This window comes from Eulemur rufifrons, chromosome 7 (genome assembly GCF_041146395.1).
Source record: "Eulemur rufifrons isolate Redbay chromosome 7, OSU_ERuf_1, whole genome shotgun sequence".
Classification (NCBI taxonomy): Eukaryota; Metazoa; Chordata; class Mammalia; order Primates; family Lemuridae; genus Eulemur; species Eulemur rufifrons.
The window spans coordinates 123,707,609-123,733,650 of record NC_090989.1 but is presented as its reverse complement, the minus strand read 5'-3'; the positions used below and the strand labels follow the sequence as shown (position 1 = coordinate 123,733,650).

The 26,042-nt window shown below is 40.2% G+C and overlaps 1 protein-coding gene across 5 annotated transcripts in view; it reads right to left on the bottom strand.

The window, feature by feature from the left end:
* The window catches only part of CPNE4 (copine 4), a 434,637-nt gene that overhangs the window by 41,480 nt on the left and 367,115 nt on the right, over window positions 1-26,042 (bottom strand). For all 5 annotated transcript variants that reach the window (XM_069473241.1, XM_069473242.1, XM_069473244.1 and 2 more), the window contains 3 exons: window positions 5,687-5,785; window positions 3,561-3,647; window positions 331-390 (listed from right to left, as the gene is read on the bottom strand). In XM_069473241.1, the coding sequence (XP_069329342.1) occupies window positions 331-390; window positions 3,561-3,647; window positions 5,687-5,785 (246 nt within the window). The remainder of the gene's footprint in view (window positions 1-330; window positions 391-3,560; window positions 3,648-5,686; window positions 5,786-26,042) is intronic.

Genomic DNA, 26,042 nt, shown 5'->3' with positions numbered 1-26,042 from the left:
TTATTAGCATGGCTCACTTCCTTCTCCTGCCTCTTACCAGAGGATGAAATCTGGCAATCTGCACACTGCCTCATAGTTACTAAAGAAATGGGAAGCATTAAGAAGTTGAGTAGCATAAATTTCCTGATAGGATGCTAAAAAACATACTCACTGGAGAAAACAGGAATATAAACTCATTTTAAAAACATGATATCATACAATATTTCAGCAATGAGACTTGAACAAAGCTGATCCAAGGTTTTAGTAAACTTTTGTCTCCTTATACACCAAACCCAGAACCATTCTCCATCTCTTGCTCCCTGAGTAAGAACAAACATGAAAACAACTTACTGTAAACTGGATTTGGCAGCCACCCATGATGTAGTCCAAGAAAGAGTGCATCTTGTGGATCTGTATAGGAGGAGAAGAGGAGACTGGGTTAATAATAGCATGGTCTGTTTCCTGATATAACGGAGGGATAAACTTTGGGAATAAGCCGGTAAGCCAGAGGAAAGAGCAGAAAGACATCTGTAGAAAAAAGATGGGTCAGTTGATTTTGTTCTGTTAAAGGAGAGAAAGAAAGTAATGTCAATACAGATGGTCCTGTGTGGGCTGCCAATATACAACCCATGCTCCCCTCTCTTTTGGTTTATGCATGATTTTAACCAGCTCTGCCTCTGGGGTGAGACTTAAACTATATTTTCAAAGGTCACTACTATTTTGAATCAATAATGTCTCATATTTGACTGCAGTCTTGCTTCCCTGTGTCTAAGTGCCAGTCTTGGTAACATTCTTTAATACACAGGTAATCTAGATTGGTAGCTTCGAGATTGCAATTACCTGGGAAGGTAATTTACTGATAATTTCTAGTTAGTTAGACCTCTACCCTGCCACGAATAACAATGACTAACATTTATTGAGTTAGTGTATGCCAAGTACTTACTGTATGTCAAGAATTCAACGTCTTTTATCTCATTTAATTCTTTGAACCACCACCCTGTGAATGTGATACAATTATTATTATTGTCCCCATTTTATAGATGAGGAAACTGAGGTTACAATAACAACTCTAATAATTGGTAGAGTTGAGACTCAAATGATACAAGTCTGGACTTCATAGTCCATTCCTTTGACCTGTATGCTGGAAGTCAGTATAGTCATTGCTTTCTGCCAACAGCTACCATCTGTGTTCTCATGTTCTTTACTGATTTCTGATCTTAATTTCTGCTTCTTTATGATTTTGCTGTTTGGCTATTGGTAATATTCATCTATTCAACAAGTATTTATTGAACACCCACTATGCACTAGATGCTAGGAATACAGTGATTAGCGAAACAGACATGGTACTTAAAGTCATAGAGCTTATAGTCAGGATCCTTCTGCCTAGATAGTCAGTAACTGTGATTTTTGACTCTTGCTTCTCAGATTCCATGTAATGCTCAGGGAAGCTTCTGAGAGACTGACCCCTAAAATTCTGTGTTGGTCTCTCTAGGTACGACCTCCAGGTGGCGCACATCTATTGGCAGACTTTTCTCAGGGTTGATGTTCACTTGGCCCTCTATTAGTGCCTGCTCCTGGATTCCTTATGGCAATGCTTTGCCTGATAGTAAATTGAGAACCTTCTGGAAAGGATTCATGATTCCAGATGCCATTAAGAACATTCATGATTCATGGGGAGGAGGTCAATATATCAACATTAACAGGAGTTTGGAAGAAGTCCATTTCAACCCTTATGGATGATGTTGAGGGGTTCAAGCCTTCAGTGGAGAATGCAGATGTGGTGGAAATAGCAAGAGAACTAGAGTTAGAAGTGGAGCCTGAAGATGTGACTGAATTGGGCAATCTTATGGTAAAACTTGAATGGATGAGAAGTTGCTTCTCATGGATGAGCAAAGAAAGTGGTTTCTCAAGACAGAATCTACCCCTGGTGAAGATGCTGTGAACATTGTTGAAATGACAACAAAGGATTTAAAATATTCCATAAACTTAGTTGCTAAAGCAATGGCAGGGCTTGAGAGGATTGACTCCACTTTGAAAGAAGTTCTACTGTGGGTAAAATGCAATCAAATAGCATCACATGCTACAGAGAAATCTTTCATGAAAGGAGTCAATCAATGCAGCAAACTTCATTGTCGGTATTTTTTAAAAATTGCTCCAGCCACCACAACCTTCAGCAACCACCACTCTGATCAACCATCAGCGCCCATGAACATCAAGGCAACACCCTCTACCAGTAAAAAAGATTACAACTTGCTGAAGGCTCAGACGATTGTTAGCATTTTTTAGCAATAAAGTATTTTTTAATTTAGGTGTATACTTTTTTTTTTTTTTTTTTTTTTGAGACAGAGTCTCACTCTGTTGCCCAGGCTAGAGTGAGTGCCGTGGCGTCAGCCTAGCTCACAGCAACCTCAAACTCCTGGGCTCAAGCGATCCTCCTGTCTCAGCCTCCCGAGTAGCTGGGACTACAGGCATGCACCACCATGCCCGGCTAATTTTTTTTTTTTTCTATATATATTTTTAGCTGTCCATATAATTTCTTTCTATTTTTAGAGGTGGGGTCTCGCTCTTGCTCAGGCTGGTCTCGAACTCCTGAGCTCAAACGATCCGCCCACCTCGGCCTCCCAGAGTGCTAGGATTACAGGCGTGAGCCACCGCGCCCGGCCTAGGTGTATACTTTTTTTAGACATAATGCTATTACACACTTAATAGGCTACTAGTATAAACATAACTTTTATAAGCACTGGAAAACCAAAAAATTTTTGTGACTCACTTTATTGTGGTGGAACTAAACCCAGAATCTCTCTGACATATGCCTTATATGAATATATAAGCACATATATATTGTATGTGTGTATATATGTATATGTATAAATGATATGGATGACATTTAAGTCCTGTGTGGTGAAGTCAGACAGACATGGGTTAAAATCTCAGCTCTTAAATTTCCTACTCGTGTGACTCTGAGCTAGTTATATTACCTCATGTGAAAGCAGAAATCTCAGGTTTGTGATAAGAGTTAAACAGAGTTTATTGTAGTTACTCTCACACAGTAAGTATTCAACTCGTGGCAGAATTAGTCTCAGTTGTAATTTAAAAGTTTTAATTATTAGCACATGTGATTCCCTGCAAAGTTGTAGCTCCTTTGGGAGGAAATTCTAGGCCCTGTAATCTTCTCTCCTTGTCTTGTTTTGGAACCCTTTCAGCATGAGTAAGGTACTACATATAAAGCACCGGGCACTATGAAAGGCACATAGTAGGTGTTCTAGAACTCTATTTGGGAATCTCCCTCTAGTGCTGCCCTGGGCAGAGAAGATCCTGACCTGTGACCAGAACTCTCCTATCTTTGGGGGCAGGACTGTCCCAGAGGAGAGGATGGTGGCATTGGGCTGCCACAGCTCCAAAACCACCCAAGCTTTTTTTTACATTTATCATTTTATGTCCGTTAATATAATGAATATTTGATTTTTATTTTAAAAAGATCACATCTATTTGATACTCTTTTCCTGCAACCACATCACCTGAATTCTTCCTCCCAGTCAGCCCTAGCTTCATACTCCTGGAAGAGAAGGCTGTGCACATACCTTACACTGATTCAAAATCACAATGCCTGAGTTCTTATAATTCTTCTTCTTGGCTTTGTACTTGGGATTGATGCACTCCCACTGCACCTGCAACAAGAAGGGTCTCAGCATGAGAACCTGCTCAGGAAGAAGTCGAGTTATTCAATGAGGCTGGGCCCCTGGGTGCTGCCGGACAAACTGAACTGCAGCAGACTGACAAATGGTCTCTCCCTCGCATCTAGAGGAGCCACAGTGGTTGAGAGTGCAGCTCTGATATCAGGCTTCTGATGTGAATCCCAGCTCCTTCATCTCCCTGCAGTGTGACTTTGGGCAAATTCCTTGATTCCTCTATACCTTGAACATCTCCTCTACAAAGTGGAGTTCATAGCTATATCTATCTCACAGGATTATTGTGAAGATTAAATGGTTAATCCACATAATGACTTTAGAACATTGCCTGGCACATATACATACTTATTATTAATAGGGTCAAATCAAGCAGCAGAGGGAAGAAGAAATCTGCAGATATACAGCTGAGTGATGCCCAAGCACCAAGTCTTACTACCTGGGAATTGACTTAAAAGGTGGGAAAATTGAGGAACATTGAATGCTGGCTACAGGAATTTAGTGGGGACAATGATGAGTTTACATAGAACTCTACTGAGAATTAAAATAATGGATTGATATATGTCACAATGGTGTCACAGTAGCTCTCCAAAGGAGCCTCTTTGAGGGATAGGATCAGAGCTACAGAAGTGACTAGGAACTGAGAAGGCAGCTAGGAACTAAGGAGCTACCTAGAAGAACAAGTCTCAACCTTTCCAGCCTACAGAAGATTTCATGGAATGAAATCAATGTGAGTCAAATATCCAAGAGTCATTGAATGTTCCTGCCATCCTATGGGAGCTAGATCTTTGGATTTCAACTCAAGAGACAAAATGTTACTCCCTGTTAGCAGTGTCTGCAAATGAAGCAGTTTCCAAAGCAAATGGGATAGTCTGCTACAGTAGTAGCCTGAGAGTAATCCATTCCTCTCAGTGTCCATGCATTCCTGTAGTTCATGTAGAAAGGGTTCATTATCAAGTCCGTTACCACTGTGGGAAACTAGGGCTTAGACCTGCTGGGGAACTCTAGGAACATGCATAGAGCACACACTTCAGAGTTTGCCACCTGAAAGGCAAGGGTGCTGGGGTAGTTATACTCCTATTCCCATTAGTGATTTGTTGAGATCTGCTTCCTGGAAGGTGATACATCTCCCCCACACTTCTAGTCTGCTTTGGGCATGGGCAAAGCAGACTCCAGCAGCCAGAGAAAGCCCTCAGGCAAAGAGATTCAAGTACTGCAGCTGGAAGCTGGGCAGGTGAACATTGAACAGGTAAAAGGAGAAATAGCATAGGACCAGATGAGAGTAACTGACTGATAAATTGATATATGAAAGTGTGTGTCTGTGGGAAACACAGAAGGGGTTTAGGTTTCTGTGTAGTGCAGTATGTCTTTGTGCCATGTGGTAGTGTTTGAGTACTGGCCTTGGTATCAAGTGTGTAAGAGTAAAATTGTAGAAATAGATGAAAACCTGGTGCCCATAATAAAAATTTGGAGGATTAAAATCATTTCTCGAAAGGATTAAGTGTGTTATGAATGTCAGCAAGTCATGGAAATTAGAGCTGGGAAGAACACCACTACCAACAGCAGTTATTTTGGAAGTGCTAGCTATATGGTAGTTGCTCTGCTATTTATATCATGGATTGTCTCATTTAATCTTCACAAAATTATGAGGTAGGTACAATTATCACCCTCACATTTTAGGTGAAAAAAATGAGGCACAGAGAGATTAGGTATTTTTCCGAGCCTACACAGCTAAAAATAAAATTAGAAATATTCTCATCTAAGCTTTGTATTTTACTGATGGAGACACTGCAGTCTTTGGAGGTAGCGTCTTGTCTAAGGTCACATAACTGCTTTGGGTTGGGCTAGTTCTAGAATGTCGGACCTAGCTCTAGAATCTGGGTACTCAAATGCCACCATGCTCCCTTCTCATTATACTTAGTCATACATTGATGCTTTTCCTCTGTTTTATTTGTAGCTGGGTGCTAAGGATGCATGACAGAGAGTATCTGGGGCAAAACCACAAGTGGTTTACCATGTACCTGTTTCCCTTCCAATGCTCCTCTCATCTCCTTGAAAGTTGAGGTGAATTCTCCAATGAAGTCATGTTTGCCATTGGAGTCCCAGTCCCATACTATGCACTGCAAGAGAAAAGAATTGTTATTACTTTTTAAAAATTAAGAATGCAGCCACAGCAGCTGAAGGCAGTGTGAACTCTATGAGGAAGAGTGGATGAAAGAAGTTTGGTCTGGAACAAAAGCCCAAGAGTCTGGGATTGCAGCATGCAGGATGTAATATTCCTTAGGTTTCTGTAGCCCTTTACTTGGCTTTTTTCTAAGATCTCGAAATAGTCCTGTGATGCAGCAGTGACTGCAATAATTTGCCCATTTTTCAGATAAGGCCAGTAAGACTCAAAGAAGATAAGTAATGTGCTGAAGGTACCATCTAGTGAGTGAAAACCTGGGACTTGAAGGCAGATGTCCTGCCCCCAGTTCCAGGGCTCTCTTCCCCATAGCAGACAGCCTCCTGGGTTTACAGCCAGAATCAGACGCCTGAGTCCCTGTCTGTAGCTTCCACAATAGCAGCTTCTGTTTAATGATTTGAATGGGGCCACATTAATCACATTTTTCTTTTTCTATTTTTTTTTCTGACGGCAAAAGAACAATGCCAACAAAAGACAGTAAGAGGCAAAAAAGTGAAATCTTTAATGTCCTCACACAAAAGATGGATGGAAGATGGTGACAGAAGCAGCACTGGTAAATATCACACACCCCCCACACACAGGATGCGACCATTCGCTTCTGACAAGAGGGTTCCTTTTAACAATGTTAAGGCTCAATTCTGAACTCCCAAGTGACACTTTGTAGAGTGACTAGATGAGGTCAGCAGCAACCCTTCTGCTTGGTCACATGTCTCAGTGAAGAGAAGGTTGTCCTTTTTTTTTTTTCCAGGGTAGAGGTTGGACTAGGGTCTTTAGATATCACTTCTACATCTTAAGCCAATGATTTGCAGCAAAGAAGTCCCAGACCTCAAATAAGATGAAGGCAGCAAAGGGGACCTTTTACTTAGAGGTTCTCTTTGGAATATTGGGGTTCTTAGAGGCAACCTGGTCCTTCCTCAGTATACAGATCCCAATGGCCCATCTTGCCTTGAAAAATCTGATTTGTAAATCTATTCCCAGATTCTGTGGGATGCCCCACAGATCTGTAATAACATATGTCCAAAATGAAACATAGTTTCCCCCCTAAATTTATTCCTACTCATTTATTTTCTGTTACTGTGAATCGCACCAACATGCATCCAGTTACTACAAACAGAAAACTGGGCATCATTCCCACTATTCCTCTCTCCCTTTTCCCTCCCACATTGGGTCCTCTCCATTCTTTCTCCTAAATATGGCCCAGCTACAGGACTTCTTTCTACTCCCACTGCTCCTTCTCACCTGCATTACTACAGCAGTCTCCCAGCTTGTCTCCTGGCCTTGCCTTTCTTGTACTCCTCTATCCCCTATAACCCACTAGTTATGTTAATTCCCTGCTTAAAATTAAAATGTGCATAGGTTAATAGGTCTTCCAAGATCTTTCATGATCTGACTCTCTCAGTATTCCCAAATTCACCCTTTATGATGCATGTTTACAGTATTTTAATGTTTCTCTAATATGGGGTTGGTAGGAATAAAAAGCATTTCCTGAATCTTTTTTTTTTTTTTTTTTGAGGCATCTTAGAGAAAAACTAATTTCTCCACTTCTGCTACCTCTTTAAATGTGCAGGATTTTGTTAGGTAGTTATTTTGCTCAGAAAACATGAAGAAGCTCTTTGGTTAGGAAAAAGAATGCATTAGAACAAATCAGAATGGAAAAGGTTAAGATAAAAAGAGCTAAGTTGCTCTGCTGAAAAAAGTAATGGTCAAGTTGAATTTTCTCTTTGGTAACTAGAGAGACAGAGGTGAGACCCAGAAGTGAGAGTTGAGAAGAAATTAGGGCAGGTTTCATCAGAGAGCTGAAGAGGGACTCAGATGTGGGGTGGGAGGACGTGAGAGACAGGTAAAGAATTTTAGAAACTGTGATGTCTAATTTTCAAGGTCAGGTTATTTATATATCTCTTTTCTCCATTCCTCTCTGATTTCCCCCTCCTATTAACCCCGAGACTCCGGTAAATCTGCTATCTGCAACAGCATTATACTGATGGTGACTTGGAGAACAAAGGAGAGGGGCTGTGTGCATGTTGTGGGGACAAGCAGACCAGAGAGCAGCATGAGATGCACAGTAGTGACTAGAATTGAGTGGGGAGCAGGACTGTGAAGAGAGAGCTTGACAGGTGAACCCTAGCAGTGGGACTCCAAAGAAATACTGTAAAGGGCTTTCAGCTTCTGCGGTGACATGAAATTAGAATTAAAGTTATTTTATCTAGAATTAAAAAAAAGTTTGATCCTAGAAAGTTTGAGAATCACAATAAAAATTTAGTTATAATCATTACTCAATTTACACTAATTTGTTGGTAATTATATGTTTACTCAATTGGGAGATGCCAAAAGTAAATTACTATCATATGAAGGTCTGAAAATTCTTTTAATTGAAAAAATGACCCTTGAGCTTGTAAAGTCTGCTTTTAGTGCTATAACTAAATATTTCTAGTTTTCCTTCCAATCACATGGTAGGATTATATTTCTTTGTCCCTATATGTTTGTCTGTGGCCATGTGACATGTATTGGCTATTGAAATACAAGTAGGAAGTACTTGAGTCACTTTCAGGTGGAAGCTTGAAGAACTGGAGCTTGATTTACATGCTTTATCACTCCCCCTACTTTGGTGATCACCAACATTCCTAACAGTAGCTGTTCTGTCAACCTGAGTCCCTACGTGAGGGTAATGTAGAGCTCCCAGATGATCCATGATGGTTATATGTGTATACAAGAAATAAACCTATTGTTTTCAGCCATGCGATTACTACAGCATAACCTAGTCTAAGAACTGTTTAAATACTTAAAGCACTGTCATAGGAAAAGGTATTACAATTTACTTAGTCTGACTACAAAAGTGAGAAAAACAGAATTTCAAGAGGAGGTTACAAAGAAGTAAAAAAAAAAAAAAAAAGAAAAGCATTTTTCAATAAACCTGTTCAAAAACAGAATAATCTGTTTGTAAGAGTGTGTTTTTATTGCTGGAAATCTTCAAGTGGAAACTATAGGATCACAGGCAAAAAGTGTAGTAGAGAAAGTCAAATGGAGAAAGTTAGGAAGAACATGGTGGGATATTTTAAAACTTTCTTCTAACTTGGAGATGCTAAGATTAGATCAAGTTGCACAGGGTGCAAAATAAAGTCAATGGAAGGCTTAGCTCACTCTGGTTGAAATGTTATGCAATGCAGCATAGCTTTGGTAGGGGTGGTAAGAACCCCTTTTTAATTCAAGGTGGGATGAAGTTCTACCTTACTCTTTCCAATGGGCAGTGAAACAAATCAATGGTTCAGTCATTTGGAAAAGTTGTTCAGGATGTACCTTGTGACCTGGTCTCCTGTTACAATGAGGTGTTTTTCTCTCTGTTTGCCAGCCCCTCCTTATTGACCCTGACACTCACATATTTCTTACCTGGAGCAAGAAACAGAAGAGAGCTTGCTGGGCCTGGACATAGGAAGAAGAAAGAAGGGTGGTTCCTGGGACTCTGTCTTTGAGACTCATAATTTTGCCTGGTAGTAACTACAGCCTGATGAATGCCTGAGTCTGACACTCAGATAGTTACTCTTCTACATTTGGGAGAAGCAAATAAAAAGGCAAAGGGGGCAGAAACAAATAAAAGAAGTGGAAGCAGCCTTTTTAACGTCCCCTTGCATTGGTTAAGAGAGTAGGCGTCCCCTCCTGTAGGGGAAGGGGCATAAACCACACATCACTCTTTTACCCTCTTGGATTTCCCATCATGCTTTGGTTAATCACTGTCCCTCCTTCACCACAGCCTTCAGCTTGACGTTTGTGATATGCTCTCTGGCTGGGGCAGAAAGGGAGTGACCACCGTCCACCACCCTGAGCTGGAGGATGAGTCTGGCCTGACGAAACTCCAGTCAGGGCCTCCCAGCAGCAAGCAGCGCTGTTTACAAGGGCCTGTGTCTTCAATCAGCTGGCATTCCCCATGGTGGCAGTTGCAGAATTGTTTTGACCTTTCTGAGAAGGGATCCCAAAGGAAGTAAGGCACGGTGAAGCAGACAAATAAAAACACTGGCTTTCCTTCTCTCCCTGCCATGAAGCTGTCTTATGACAGCTCTGATGCAGCTGACAGAGGAATGTATCTAGTAAAAAGCAAACAGATCAACCACCCTGCAGAAAAACTGAGACAGAGGCAGAGATCTTGGTGTGAATCAATAAGAAGGTCTTGACAGATCTGTGAGAACTCAGCATCTCAAAATTATCTGCAAGCCAGAAAGCCTTCTCAAGTTCTTACATCTCCCAGAGAAGTTTAGGTATAGAATCTTAAAATATGGCTGCTCAACAGAGATGGTCTAGTGAACTCCCTCATTTTACAGAAAAGGAAATTGATGGCAGAGAAGTGACTTCCACAAGTTCGCCCAGTATGGGGGGTACTGAATTCCAGGTTTCCTGCCTCCCTGATTTCACCACTAACACACAAACAGCGAATTACAATTTGCTATATAAAAACTACATAGTGCTTACTGTATGCCAGACATTGTTCTGAGCACTTCATGCATACCAACTCACTTAAACCACAGAACAACTTATTGTTATGTTTATCTTACAGATGAGGAAACTGAGGGACAGAAAGGTGAAGTAACTTTTCCAAAACTACACCACTAACCCTAGGTAATCATTGAACTTAAGGAAGTTAAGCTTCATCACTTGTCTTAACTGAGCATCTTTTATGAACACAGGCCATTTGTGTCCTGCAACTTTATTGAATTCATTTATTAGATCTAACAGTTTATTTTTGTGGGGTCTTTGGGGTTTTGTACATATAGAATTATGTCACCTGCAAGCAGAGGTAATTTTACTTATTCCTTTCTGATTTGGATGCCTTTTATTTCTGTCTCTTGACTAATTGCTCTGGCTAGGACTTTCAGTACAATGTTGAATAGAAGTGGTGAGAGTAGGCATCGTTGTCTTGTTCCTGAACTTAGAAGAAAGGCTTTCAATTTTTCACCATTGAGTATGATGTTAGCTGTGGGCTTGTCATACGTTGTCTTAATTATGTTGAGGTACGCTTTTTCTATACTTAGTTTGTTGAGTGATTTTTACCATGAAAGGGCGTTGAATTTTGTCCACCCAGAATAGCCAAAATGATATTGAAAAAGGAGAACAAAGCTGGTGGCATCATACTTCCTGATTGTAAAATATATTACAAAGCTACAACAATTAAAACAGTATGGGGTGTTGGGCAGATGGAGGAGAGGAGGGGATGGGTATATACACACCTAATGGGTGTGGTGCATACCATCTGGGGGATGGACACACTTGAAGCTCTGACTCAGGTGGGGCAAAGGCAATATACGTAACCTAAACATTTGTACCCCTGTAATATGCTGAAATAAAAAAAATTAAAAATAAATAAATAAAAACAAAACAAAACAAAAAAAACCCCAGTGTGGTACTGACTTAAAGATAGACCAACGAACAGAGCAGAATAGAGAGCCCCAATAAAACCCCACATGTACATTCAACTGATCTTTGAGAAGGGTATTAAGAATAGACAATGGGGGATGGATTATCTTTTCAACAAATTGTGTTGGGAGAACTGGATATCCATATGCCAAAAAATGAAATTGGACCCTATCTTATGCCATACACAAAATTCAACTCAAAATGGATTAAGGCCGGGCGCGGTGGCTCACGCCTGTAATCCCAGCACTCTGGGAGGCCGAGGTGGGCGGATCGTTTGAGCTCAGGAGTTCGAGACCAGCCTGAGCAAGAGCAAGACCCCATCTCTACTAAAAATAGAAAGAAATTATATGGACAGCTAAAATATATATATAGAAAAAATTAGCCGGGCATGGTGGTGCACGCCTGTAGTCCCAGCTACTCGGGAGGCTGAGACAGGAGGATCGCTTGAGCCCAGGAGTTTGAGGTTGCTGTGAGCTAGGCTGACGCCATGGCACTCACTCTAGCCTGGGCAACAGAGTGAGACTCTGTCTCAAAAAAAAAAAAAAAAAAACACAAAATGGATTAAATACTTAAACATAAGACCTGAGACTATAAATTATAACTAAAGATGTAGGGAAAAGCTTCTTGATACTGGTCTTGGCAATGATTTCTTGGATATAATGCCAAAAGCACAGGTAATAAAAGCAAAAATAGAGAGGTGGGACTTCATCAAACTAAAAAGCTCCTGCACAGTAAAGGAAATAATCAACAGAATGAAAGGGAAAGCTATGGAATGAGAGAATATATTTGCAAACCATATATTTTATAAAAGTTAATATTCTAAATAAAAAAACTCCTACAATTTAATAAAAAAAACAAACAGCCCAATTTGGGGAATGGACCTGCTTGAAACTCAGACTCGGGGGAATGAGGGGGTATGGGCAATATATATAACCTGAACTTTTGTATGCCCATAAGAAGCTCAAAAAAAAAAAAAAAAAAAAAAAAGGACAAAGGACTTGAATAGGCATTTTGTCACAGAAGACATACAAATGATCAACAGGTATATGCAAAGATGCTCAACATCATTAGTTATTAGGGAAATGCCAATCAAACTAGAATGCGATATCACCTCACCTTAAATAATAGCATGGCTATTATTTTAAAAATACACACACACAGAAGATAAGTGTTGGTGAGGATGTGGAGAAATTGGAACCTTTGTCCATTGTTGGTGGGAATGTAAAATGGTGCAGCAGCTATGGAAAACAGTATGGGTATTCCTCAAAAAATTTAATATAGAACTCCATATGATCCAGCAATCCCACTTCTGAATATATAACCAAAAGAATTGAAATTAGAATCTTGAAGAGATGTCTGCACTTCCATGATCATTGTAGTATTATTCACAATATCCAAGATGTGGAAACAACCTAAACATTCATTGATGAATAAATGGGTAAAGAAAATGTGGTATATACATACAATAGAATATTATTCAGCTTTAAATGAGAAGGAAATCCTGCCATTTGTGACAACAATGGGTGGACCTGGAGAACATTGTGTTAAGTGAAATAAGCCAGTCACGGAAGTGCAAATATTGCATGATTCCACTTATTTGAGGTATGTGCAATAGTCAAGCTCATAGAAGCAGAGGATGCAATAGTGGCTGCCAGGGGTTGGGAGGTAGGGAATTGGGGAGCTGTTAAATATGTATAAAGTTTTAGCTATATTAGGTGAATAAGTTCTGGGGAACTAATGCACAACATAGTGCCATAGTTAACAATACAGTATTGTGCACTTCAAGATTTGTTAAATGAGTAGCTCTGAGTTAAATGTTCTCATCACAATAAAATAATAATAAAATGTCACAAAGAAACTTTGGGAGGTGTTGGATATGTCTATGACCTTGATTGGAGTAATGGTATCATGTGGGTATTTGCACATGTTCAAAGTCATCAAATTGTGCACATTAAGTATGTGCAATTCTTTAAATATCAATTGTATCTCAAAAAAGCTGTTAAAAATTAAGTAAAGATTTTCCTTGATAATCTGGGAGAGCCTGACACAATCAGTTGAAGGGTCTTAAGAATAGAACTGAGGCTTCCCTGAGAAAGAAGAAATTTTGCCTGTGGATTGAAGCTTCAGCTCCTGCCCTTAGGGATGGCCTGCCCTACATACAGATTCCAGACTTGCCTAGCCAGCCCCCACAATCCCTTTAGTCAATGCCTTGCAATAAGTCTCTTAATACATGTATATTCCCCTGGTTCTGTTTCTCAGGTGGAACCCTGACTGATACAACCTTCCTCACCTCTTCCCTTGCTCTCATGTAGTCACATTTTGAGGTGAGTTTTCAGTGACAGACAGTTGATCCTCTCATACTAATGTGCTAACATTTATTAATGTCAGACAATAGCTTTGTCCCAAGTGTTGTTCTAAGTATTTGGCTCTGACTCATTTGATGTTTACAGTAACCCTATTGGTGAGACACTGTTATTTTCATCTCTACTCCACAGATGAGAAAACTGAGAAACAGAGAGGTCAATCAACTGCTGCTGTTTTAGAATCTTCGGGGTGTTTAGAGTATGACTGACTTTGACGTCATGGTCCTAAGGATCTGAATCTGATCCAGTTTCTGGCCGGCAGAAGCCAGCTGTCCAAACTGTGGTCATGAAACAACATAGCGTCTGCTAATCACTGCAAAACTCCCATGGTTAAAGGAAATATGTTGTTTTTATCTTGACTTTTAAATTTTTTTTTAATATTGCAACTTGTTATTTTCCCAGGTAAACTAGAAATCTTTGTCAAATTTCTCCTGGATCCTTACTTGTACCATCCTCTAAGGTTCCATTTAATCTGTTTATATCTGTTTTAACATATGTCTAATTGCATGGTAACCACTAGTTTATGAGTCCATATCCATTACTTCAAGGAAACTCCTGAGCACTGAGATTTTCATTAGGGTTTGGCATAGTTCTTCAGCACCAGTAATAAATGCTCTGTGAGTGAATGAAAAAGGCCTTTCTCCCTGAGTTGAGTTGATCACAGTTCTCTGAGTGCTTGTCTCTACATTGCAAAGGGAAGGCAAGGTATTGTAATAAACTGGTTAATTATTAATAAAGAAGGCCATCAAACTGGATAATATGTTTAGCAGTTGTAGACATGAGTTGTAGGCACAGAGTCATAGTTACAGGATTTTAGCACTGCTTGAGTGATTGTTTGCACAGGTTGTTAGGAACTGGGAAGCAGGAGACCTGAGCTCTCTGCCCAACTCTGAGGGTAATGCTATGAGACCTTGGGCAAGCTCTTCCATCTCTCTGTGCCTCAGTTTCCTACTCTATAAAAGGTGTGTCTGGGAATGAGAATTGGAATGAATATTCTCTGAGGGCCCTTCCAAATCCCCAACTCCCCAGTTACAAGGTATTGCATCTTTATCCCCTTTTCAATCTTCCATTCTGAAGTCTGAGATAACCATATTAAAGCAATAAAATTGTTAAAACAATACCCAATTAACACTACTCCCTTTGTGTACCTTTTGTTAGATATTGTTATGTCCTTTGGGCAACTAAAAGTCACTTGTTTATTGTCTCATGGTGATCCTCACAAGAGCTCCATGAGACGGGAGGGTCCATTTTTACAGATGATGATTCTGAAATACAATAAAGCAGCTGAAGGTGATTTATTCCAAAACACAGAGCTAGGAAGAATTGAATTAGTTTGTGAATCTGGCTTTATTTCTTCCCTTCCAAGGCCCTTCTAATCGTACCACATAACTTCAGAGTTTACTTCTACTCTGTACCTTTCTAATAGCAGGCTTTTGTCTTTTTCTTTTCTTTTCTTAGTAACCAGCTAATTCAAGGATGTCTGACTTCTTGCAGGCTTTAAATATACTCATATGCATTTTAAAATTTCTTTTTGATAATACGTCCTCTTTAAAATTGCCCAGGAGGTTAATCCAGGAGGAGTCTTACTGGGCTCATTTAAAGAGGGAATTTAAAATCCAAACTATCAAGATTGAGTGCTAACAGGGTCAGCAATGTAAGATCCAAACTTTGTTCCCATATGTCAGTCTAAACCAGTCTTCTAACTGCAAATTTGGGGAAATGATATACTATCATTTTATGGAGCTTTTAGGTAAATACATATAATTATAATTCAGCCCAGCTATTATTAGGGATTTGTGAGAATTTCTTTCATAATTGAGTATTTGGAATGACTTCTTTCTTATAAAAATTCAATGACAACCTTTGGCACAAAATTAGTTTAGTGGTTTGCACAAGACTGTAAACATCTATGATAAGAATAGCAAATATGTATCAGCTTATTTGGAGGTTGTGACTTGAATACAGGCTGATCTTGGCTGGTTGTGAACATGGGAAGAGGATCCAAGTCCCCTTGATTAGTTTTTCTTCATTTTATTATTTCTCACTGCAGACTTGGCAACAGCCCTCTGACATCAACCCAGATGCTAGGATTGGAGTCAAAAGCAGCTCCTCCATTCATAACAAGAACACTCTGAGTTGGACTTCTGAGTCTGACAGCACAAAATGCCACATGGAATGAGACAAAAATCTTCTTAGTAGAGGGGAAACTGAAGCTGGATGCTTTAAGATGGACATATGTAGGAGGGGAGAGTGGAGAGGAGAGTTTCCAAAATCAAGATTATATAGCTACAATTCCAGAAGTGACAGGCAGGGTTGGGGCCTCGATCATGTCCATCTCTGGGAATTGCCTTTGCTGGACTGGTGGGCAGGACTAATGGAAATCTGTCTGTACAAGAGCCTGGGCATCTTCTGAGAAACTCAACCGAAGCTGAGGTGAGAGTATGCTGGCAAGGTGGGTCCAGGAACAAAGACATGGATGCTAGAGGGGTGGGGCATGGTTGACTAGAGTCTGGTAACAATCACTCAGGTTCTGTCTTCATGGCGTCATGTCTCAGTTCTAGGGAAGGGGCCATAAATAAAAAAGGGAGCTTTAAAGGGTAGTTTTCACAAAGTAGTAGGGTCTCACATGGGTCAAGGGAACAGAGGCAGTGACTTCGATGCAACAAGAGCCCCAGAATGCAGGTTTGGGCATACCAAGGATTGAGGTGCGTTTCCATGCAGTGAGGGTGTTGCTTGGGCATTGAGGGTGCAGGAATGGCAGGGACATTAGCAACAGGATGTCCAGCAACCATAGAGGCATTGACATTCACACACCAAGGTCTCCGTGCACCAAGGCAGCAGCAAGAGGCAGCAACAAAGAAAGAAAATGGTGGTGGAATCTTTGGGATCCGTGTACCATGACTCTCCATGGCTTGTGGGTTAATGCTTCATGTGAGTTTTGGATACAATGAAAGTAGAGAAGGGCCCTCAGCTAGTTTCAAAGGTAGCAGAAACTGGACACAATGCAGGAGAGGAGGGTGGAGGGCATGGCTTGTGCCATGAAGGAGCTGAAGGGACTTGCAGATGAGCATGTGCAAGAAGCTGTTTGAAATTTCAAAGAAATAATTAAAGAGTTGACTTTAAGGTGAGGTTAGAAGTCCTGCCTTAGTTGATGGAGCAAGATCAAGTAAAATGCAGGTCCTACCACTAGCCTTTGTTTTAAGAACTATTTTAGTGCTGGGCATGGTGGCTCATGCCTATAATCTTAGTGCCTTGGGAGGCCAAGCCAGGAGGATCAGTTGAGGTCAGGAGCTCAAGACTAGCCTGAGCAACATAGTGAGGTCCCGTCTCTACAAAAAATTTTAAAAATTAGCTGGGCATCATAGTGTATGCCTGTAGTCCTAGCTACTCTGGTGGCTGAGCAAGGAGGATCATTTGAGCCCAATAGTTTAAGGCTGCAGTGAACTGTGATTGTGCAGCCTGGGCAACAATGAGACCCTGTCTCAAAAATAAATGAATAAATAAATAAATAAAACTATTCTAAATATCGAGTATTCCAACATGATTTAATATCAGGTACATTCCAGGTGCAAGCCTCATACATGAGTTTGTGCAGTCATCCACCAGCTATTTTCCCTGCTCTCTCTTCTGAGAGGAAACATGGAGAATCAGGGTATAAAATCCAGGCACAGTGGGGTAGTGCTCCCTTCACAGACTCATGTCAGTACCATTTTCCTCAATCTGCTCCTTATGTCTTGCTCTCTGATTCTAGACTCTCTGGTGTGGACTTTGAGATTCTTTCTTCTAAATCTTCTCTCAATTTACACTTCGCATTTGTCTCACTACATTTCCATTAATTGGAGATTTTTTCCCCAAAATTAGAGAGTTGATTAAAATGTCAATACCTTCAGGAGAGGGAGCACTTGCATGTCGAGAGGAAATGTGGTAGTGATCTAATATGGTGGAAACAGCAGCACTCTTGGAGTCACTCACAATTCTATCCAAATCTCTTCCCTTTCACTGGACAACTGTGTAATCATCCCCAAATCACTTTGCCTTTTTCTATCCAGTTTATTCATCTCTAAGGGGGGAATGTCTATGGCCATACCACCCTGAACACAGCTGATCTTGTCTGATCTCAGAATCTAAGGTGGTGATGATATTCCTCTCCATTTGCCAGGTTGTTTCAAGGATTTACTAAACACACATATTATTTACCAGCTACAATGGACTAGGAATTGTGCTGGCAATGGGGATAAAGAAATGAAAGTCTTAGCCTCTACCCTCAAGATGTTGATGATATAGTACAGAAAATGGACATGCATATAAATAATAGTGAGAGAGTGGAAATGGCAAAACTGGGGACTTGTACCAAGTGTTGTGTGGGAGTGTTCACCATGGACAGTCAGGGAAGGCTTCCAAGAGCAAAAAAGAAAATAGCACCTGGTAAACAGCATATGCAAGTATAACATTTATTTATCTTATTTATACAGAAGAACAAATGACTAATATCAGACCCTCTCCTGAACATAAAGTAAGGACAGATAGAGCAGAAGGGCATCCTGGGTGTCTGAAGGGATGACTGGATGGTGCAGAGATACTTTCTCTTCTCTCTTGTTTACATGAGAGCCTGCATAGAATTGGAATGCAATCTGTCCAGTTGAGGTTCTCCTTTCCCTCAGATTGTGTGCCCCAGAGATGGTGCAAGTATCTCAGAGCACTTCTCTACAAGACTTGTACTATGTCCAGGTGAATGCCCCAAGAGTTGATGAGGAGGATATGGTGAAACAAGGACAGGCTTAGGAAGGTACAGGCTTGGGTCCCAGTGTGGCCTTTGATGTTAACCAGCTGTGAGACATTGGGCAGGTCATTCCACCTCTATGGGCCTCAATCCTCATCTGCAAAATACTGGCTTGCATTGGAGGGGTAGTAATCAAAAATTTTTTAACTAAGAATTTAGTATGCCTAAAAAGGGCTCATTAAATTCCAGATTTCCAGGCCACATCTTCAGAGATTCTGATTCAATCTTCTGGGATGGTTCAAAAGAATTTGCCTTCGAAGCAAGCAACTTGCCAGTTTGGATGCATGCTATGGACACACTCAGAAACACTGAACAGCTAACCCAGGAGTCCATGGTCTTTGACTATAGTGGCAGTAATTACAGTTATATCCTGGCTCCCACTGTCTTCTTCAATCCAACCAAAAAATCCAACCAAAGACAAAAAACAACATTCAAAGGCCATCCTGGCTCCTGAATGATCATTCAATGCAGTATTGCTATAAGTAGGCAAACAAAATCCTAAAACAGCACACTCATGAAAGTCAGACTTAGGGATGCCCAATAGGAAAGGCAATGGATATGTTGGCATTATCTCATCAGTTCACACATCTCTGTTTTTTTGGAATGTAGCCAATCCTGGAGACATTCCATGGTGAAGTGTGTCATTCTTGGAAGCTTTCATTGGAGATTTATGGCCTTGGGAGGCTTGGTTAGTTCAGATAAGCTTCAGGGGCTCCCAAATGCTTGTCCAAACCTTTTTAACTTCACACCTCACTACTCTATAGAAAGACTGAAACTCCCATGGTTGTGTGGGCAGAGTGAAGAGGCAGGTTTTGACAGTGACTTATGCTTCTGGCTTTCAATGAGAGCTCTATCTTCATTATCAGAGTCACTCTGCACTAGTTCAACCTGTACCAATCTCTTCTACCAAATTTACAGGTGTAAGATCTGAGAACCTGACATTAGATCTGGGGACTGATGGGTGGTTGGACTCAGGAAACTTCCTTATGTGAATTGCAAATGTTAACACAATCCCTAGTCAATGCACAGATATTCAATAATACAGGGCAGTCCAGTTGGCTGCGGTATGATGCATATTACTTTTGACATATGATGAAGCATTGCTATGAGGAATTCTAAAATTATAAGTGTCTCTCCTTTATCTCTTTTTTTTTTCTGTCTCTATCCATGTCTCCACCTCTCTCTATTTCTTAGATCTACTTTGGATGAGTTTGATCTATTCTATAGATTTACTATAGTCTCTAATCCCAGTACCGGTCTGTGGCCTATTAGGAAACGGGCCATGTATCACTACCTGAGCTTCACACTACCTTCCCTCTTCCCCCCCAACACTGCACCCCCCACTTTTGGTCCATGGAAAAATTATCTTTCATGACACAGGTCCCTGGTGCCAAAAATGTTGGGCACCGTTGCTGTACTATATAGAAGGAAGCAGAAAAAGTGACTGTGGATTTTTTTTCCCATTTGGTGCTTTTCTTTCATTCATTATCAAGCCTTTCTTGAGTACCTACACTGCGTCAGGAAATGAGCTAGGCGCAGTATACAGAGGACCAAAGAAAAAGACATATCAGTGCAGTACAAAGAGCTACAAAGAAAAATATGGAAAAGATACACAGATTAATCTCTACCTACATAAATCTTACAGTCCAGTGGTAAAAAGAGACATAATTACATGTGGCAAAAATGTAAAATTAAACAGGGACTCAATAGGTGTTGGTTGGATCAATGAATCAGTGAACAAAGCCGAAATGTGAAGGGATCTTTATGTAAGGACCTTGGAGTACTTTTCACAAATGCTAATAAATCTCTCCAAATGTTTTGGAGTATCAGTAGGAACTGGTATAGAAATCCCTATTTCATTTAGAATTTAGGTTGGATATATAACTTGTAACTTTATAAACTTACAGCCTCAGAGTTACAAGACAGAAAGGTTGTGCAAGTTCTAGGGTCTGAGAGTCTGAGACACAGTATCTACAATATGCGCTATGAAAGAAAACAGAAGTCTGTCCATATCTCATATTGGAGAGACACCATGAGGAGAGAGGCATTTTGGAGAAAACAAACTCAGCAGTCTGAATAAAGAATTGCCTTTCACTGATTTAGAAAAACAATTGTTCTGCCTAGGCCGGGCGTGGTGGCTCACGCCTGTAATCCTAGCACTCTGGGAGGCCGAGGTGGGTGGATCGTTTGAGCCCAGGAGTTCGAGACCAGCCTGAGCAAGAGCGAGACCCCATCTCTACTAAAAATAGAAAGAAATTATATGGACAGCTAAAAATATATATAGAAAAAATTAGCCGGGCATGGTGGTGCATGCCTGTAGTCCCAGCTACTCGGGAGGCTGAGACAGGAGGATCGCTTGAGCTCAGGAGTTTGAGGTTGCTGTGAGCTAGGCTGATGCCACGGCACTCACTCTAGCCTGGGCAACAGAGTGAGACTCTGTCTCAAAAAAAAAAAAAAAAAAAAAAAACAATTGTTCTGCCTAGTCTTCAGTGGAAAGAGCATTGGTCTCACAATGGCCATTACCTTTTTCAGACAGGACTTTCCATTTTCCAGGGGGCTTAAGACTATCTCATTTGGAGAAAGAAAAGATTGGACTCAATAGTCCTCAACTTCTTGTTCAACTCATAAAATGATTTTTAAAAATCATATGATTTCCCTTTTTATCACTAGTGTCATTCCTACCCATCAGTGGGATCATACTTGATCAACTCTGGGGAGAATCACTGAATCACATTATTATTGATAGAACCATATACTTCTAGATTCCCATTCTGCTATGTCATTGCATCCATTCTAGACAGTAATGGCTCACCAGGGACAAATCTAGTAGAGGAAATTTTAGAAGGCAAACTCTAAAATCATCCTATTTCATTTCTGTTTAATATGGATCTAACTCCAACAGGCGTTGATCTTTTTCCTGGAAACATCAAACTAAACTTTTGCAAAATCCTTATTTGTTATGGGGGAAAGATTTCCCAACCCTACTGAAAAAGAGTGCCCTGAGTAAATGCCTTTTGACTGACTAAATGGGGGTGATGTGTGGAATATAGGCTCCAAATCTTGGAGGTCAGAGGTCACCAGTCCCCAATTTCCTTATAACATTCCCTGTGTAAGTGATGCCTAATAAGTACATGCCTTTTGTTCTATCATCTTATTTATTGTTAATACAGTCAGTATTTGAATTATTTCTGTGTGCCAGGAAATCATTGACTAAGTCCTCTAAGTACATCCCATTTAGTCCTCACAGCAAACCTGTGAGGCAGGTGTTGGTAACCACATTTTGGAGGACACTGAAGCCCAAGGATGTTAGTACCTTTCCTGAGGTCACTGAGCTAGAAAATGATAAGGTTTTAAGGATTTAAACCTTTGTCTCTTGGGAAAGAGTCTGTGCTTTTCCCAAACTGGCTTGTGCTTTTCCGTGTACCACATTGCCTATTTATTTTCCATTGAATGAATATTTATTGAGTATCTGCTGTGTTTTACATAACTTTCTGGGTATTACAATAGTTACATGACAGTTGAGACAGGATGCTATTTCACTGGCTTTATAAAGTCAGTATTTACCAAGCCCTAGAGCATTCTATAGAATTTTTTTGGTTGGCTTAACTCTCTGCAGGCAATTCAGAAATGTAAAGTATTTTAAACAGAGGAATAACATAATCAGATTAGCTTTCTGGAAATATAACTCTGGCTGTCAAGTGGAGAATGAATAAGGGGGAGGGGAATAGAAGTACAGTGAGAGCTTGAAGTAAATCTATGACACTAGAAAGATTATGAAGGTGTTAAGAACATGGAAACTATAGTTCTCAATGTTTAAGTAGATGTTGGGGTTGAGGAAGAAAAAAAGGAGGATTATAACCTAAACTTCTTGGGTAATTGAGTGTACCATTCACCTAAATGGAGATCACAGGAAGGACAGGTATGAGGGTCAGAGGATTGCTTAGGATTTGGCCATGATGAGCTCCACATTCTTTGACCTCTAATAAACACCATGATTCTCTGAACCTGTGATAGGTAATTATTGTTTCTTCTGGCAAAATGCCTGTGTCTCTGTTTCTAAATGAGCCAGGCTGCTCATGGTTCATTGATTGCTGTAATTTGATGCCTGGAGACAATCTCCCATTGGATCCCTGAGGAAGAAAAGGTGCTTGAAGACTGGATAATAACAGATGACTCCATTTGTGTGGCTTAATCAGTCTGGAAACCACAAACTGACAATGTGGGTGGGATTCACTGACAGCTACCAGGAAGTCTTGGCACAACCAGGCAACTTGATCACTATGTGTTTCTAACATCAACTCATTTACTTGCCTCTTTTGGTTAATTATTGCCTAATGCCACCACCATAGGTGTTCAGGACTTGATAGTTGCTTCTGCTCTATTGCCTGGGCTAGAATGCAGTGACATCATCATAGCTGACTGCAACCTCAAACTCCTGGGCTCAAGCCACCCTCTTGCCTCAGCTTCCAGATTAGCTCAGATTACAGGTGTGCACCACCATGCCCAGATTTTTTTTTTTATTTTTTGTAGAGATGGGGTCTCACTATGTTGCCCAGGCTGGTCTTGAACACCTGGCCTTACGTGATCCTCCTTCCTCAGTCTCCCAAAGTGCTAGGATTATAGGCATGAGCCACTGAACCTAGCCTAGGACTTGAAAGTTTTAAAACAAAGAAACAAAACAGATCCCCAAAGCAAGGAGAAATTAGCCACTCCTAACCAATCACACAAAATGATTGACACAAAAAAGTTTTGCTGTTGCCATGTTCAAGCAAATTCTGGATGTTTAAATTGGACTGAACATCCATCCATCAGTCAATATAAAAGGAACTCTGGAATTCCAGTTAGATGCAAAAAATTTGTTTTGGACCCTCTTGCTTTATTACTACCATGCTCTTGGTCCCTGCTTGGTTCTAGCGTCCTTAATGTTTCTTTGGCTTGCTTGGGTTGAACGTCTATCCTTGAACACAATAACATTATCAGACATTTGATGTTCAGGATTTTTCAAGGCCTAGCGAATCCTTGAAATTCTCCCACTCAAGGCTGGCTGTTTTCGGCAACCATCACATATGATCCAGGTCTGGATCCTGGTCCTCCTCACTCATGAACTGGCTGCAGACTAAAGTCTTGTGTAGACTTACTCTACCCATCCTCTACATACCAAGCTTAGGATAATACAATATTTCTCTCTTTTCGAAAAAAAATTCATTTAGTTATTTGTGATGGGATCTCTCTGTTTCTAAGAGCTTATTTTCTACATCAGTTGGCCATTCTACATACATTTAGCCATTCCTGGCCAATGTGTTCCTCATGGAGATATCATGGTTACTTACCTGGTATGGAAAAAAAAAAAAATTTGGAATTTCCTGGACGACACAAGAAAACCAAAAATTTGTGCTAGGTTGTTAACCAAAAATGGCTACCATTGAAACTATTTGTTAAAAAGAATCAGTTCTCCTCTTTTAAACAATAATTATTACAGACAGACTCTTGGATACAACACTTTCCTGGGAGATAAAAAGACTTGGTTCTATGAGTCAGCCAGGAGTGACATCCTATTCTTTCCACCCAGATGGAGTCAGACACACATTTGCAAGATGGACAAGCAGAGAGCTGAGATTTTGACAGTGCTAAGCAAGGCCACTGACCTATCATGTCAGGCTTATTACCCAAGTAATTGAACTTTTCTTCTCATTCCATTTCCATCATTGGACAGACCAATAGCTTTATTTGTCTTTGGGGAGATGAAATAGATTTTCTTTACCTGGAAGGGTAAACCCATACATTCACTGATGGGAATGGCCCTCCTTTTAACAGTCTCATCAATAACTACTTTGAGAGGCCAGAAAAAGTACTGGTACCTAATTAGAAATTTCTTCTGACTGTCTTAACATTCAAAGGTTTTCTTGTTTTCGTTTTTTTTTTCTTTTTTTTTGATAAACGAGCCCAAGTTTCTATCTAAATTCCATTCTCCACATCAAGGGTATCATTTGAAAAAGCAGAAATAAAAATTTATTAATCCATGTAGTAACAAAGCATTTTAAAAGTTCATTTCACAGAGCACCAGTCCTATGGGAGATTAATAGGTGTTAATGAAAAATTTAAAATGGTTGGATCCTCAAATAAGTTTGGGTTAACCTGAGATAATAGAATTTAAACTATTGTCACTATTGCAGGAACTCTTAGAGTCTTTCAAACGCCAATGTGCAGTGCGCATCACTAGGGTGAGGTAAACCAGCCACCAAGGACACAAAATTTAAGGAGGCACTCATTCTCAGGGAATTGCAAGAGCGGGGTTGTCACCTGCATGAAGCTGAGAAGGACTGATTCCTTAAATTTTGTGCCCTATATGCCTATTATGCTGTGAATAATTTTCAAGACAAGGGCACAATCTTCTCCAACTCATTTGGCTAAGGAACGAATTTGTATGTGTTAGTTCCTTTGCATTTAGGTAAAACTTGTCATGAGAGTATTGTCTTGTGAAAAGAAATTTGAGAAATAATTTCTTTCCACTCATTCAATTAATACTAATTTTTGAAGTGTCTACTATATACCAAACCAGTGCGTATATACCAGTGCCATGGGGATATGAAAATGAAAATAGTCCCTTTCTTTAAAATTTTGGAATATATGGGGAAAATCAGCCCAAATAAACCAATCACACAATTTAGTAAGTGCCATGCTAGAGGTGCATTTGATGTGGAGTACTGTGGGATTGAAGCACATGATATTTGACTCAGCCAGGAATTTGAGCAAAGCCAGTGAAGGATTTGTAGTGGAGCTGAGCAGGGAAGCTGAGTTTTGGAGGACAAACGCAATTAAGCCTGAGGTATGGCAGAATGCTAAGTCTCCCAGGTAGAAAGAACAGCAAGTGTGTGCCATGAGTACCGAGGTATGAGAACCCACAGTGTGTCTGGGGTACTGCACGGTGTTGGTCATGACTGCTGAGATGGAGCCATAGAGAGGAAGACAACTTGCATTGAAATCAACTGGCTCTAAAGAAAAGATACTTTAGGAGGTTGATAATAGTGGAGAATTGAGAGCAAGGGCATGAGTAATGTAGACTGTATGAATACATGTATATAACCAATGTATACATATATGAATACATGTATATAACATAGGCCACTGTGTGGCTGGAAGTGCATAGGACACACACAAGAAGAACAAATAGAACTAGGAAGAAGACTAAAATCCTTACCTTAAAAATCCTTAAAGGCCTCTGCCTATCTCTCTGGCCTTACTTCCTCCTCTTCTTTCCTCCCCTTCTTTTCTCACTCTCAGAGCTTCAACCATACAGGCATTCTTTCCTGTTACCTTGTGTGTCAGGGCCTGGCATGTACTGGTCCTTTTGCCTAGAATGTTTTTCTCTTCAATTTTCTCTGATATCTCTCCTCAAATTTCAGGTGTTAGCCCAAATGTCCTTTTCTCAGGTATTCAAGGTTGATCTAGCTTGTTATAAACTTTCTTCTCTCTTTATACTTTTCCTTCATTGCACATTTGGGATTATATGTTTTCATGTTTACTTGATAAATTTCGATTTTCTGCCCCAACTGTAAGCTAGCTTCATGAAGCAACAACTACTTCTATTTCCCTTACTCTTTTATTTTCAACAGCTATCAGGGAACTTTGTATATTTAGGTGCTTAATAAATA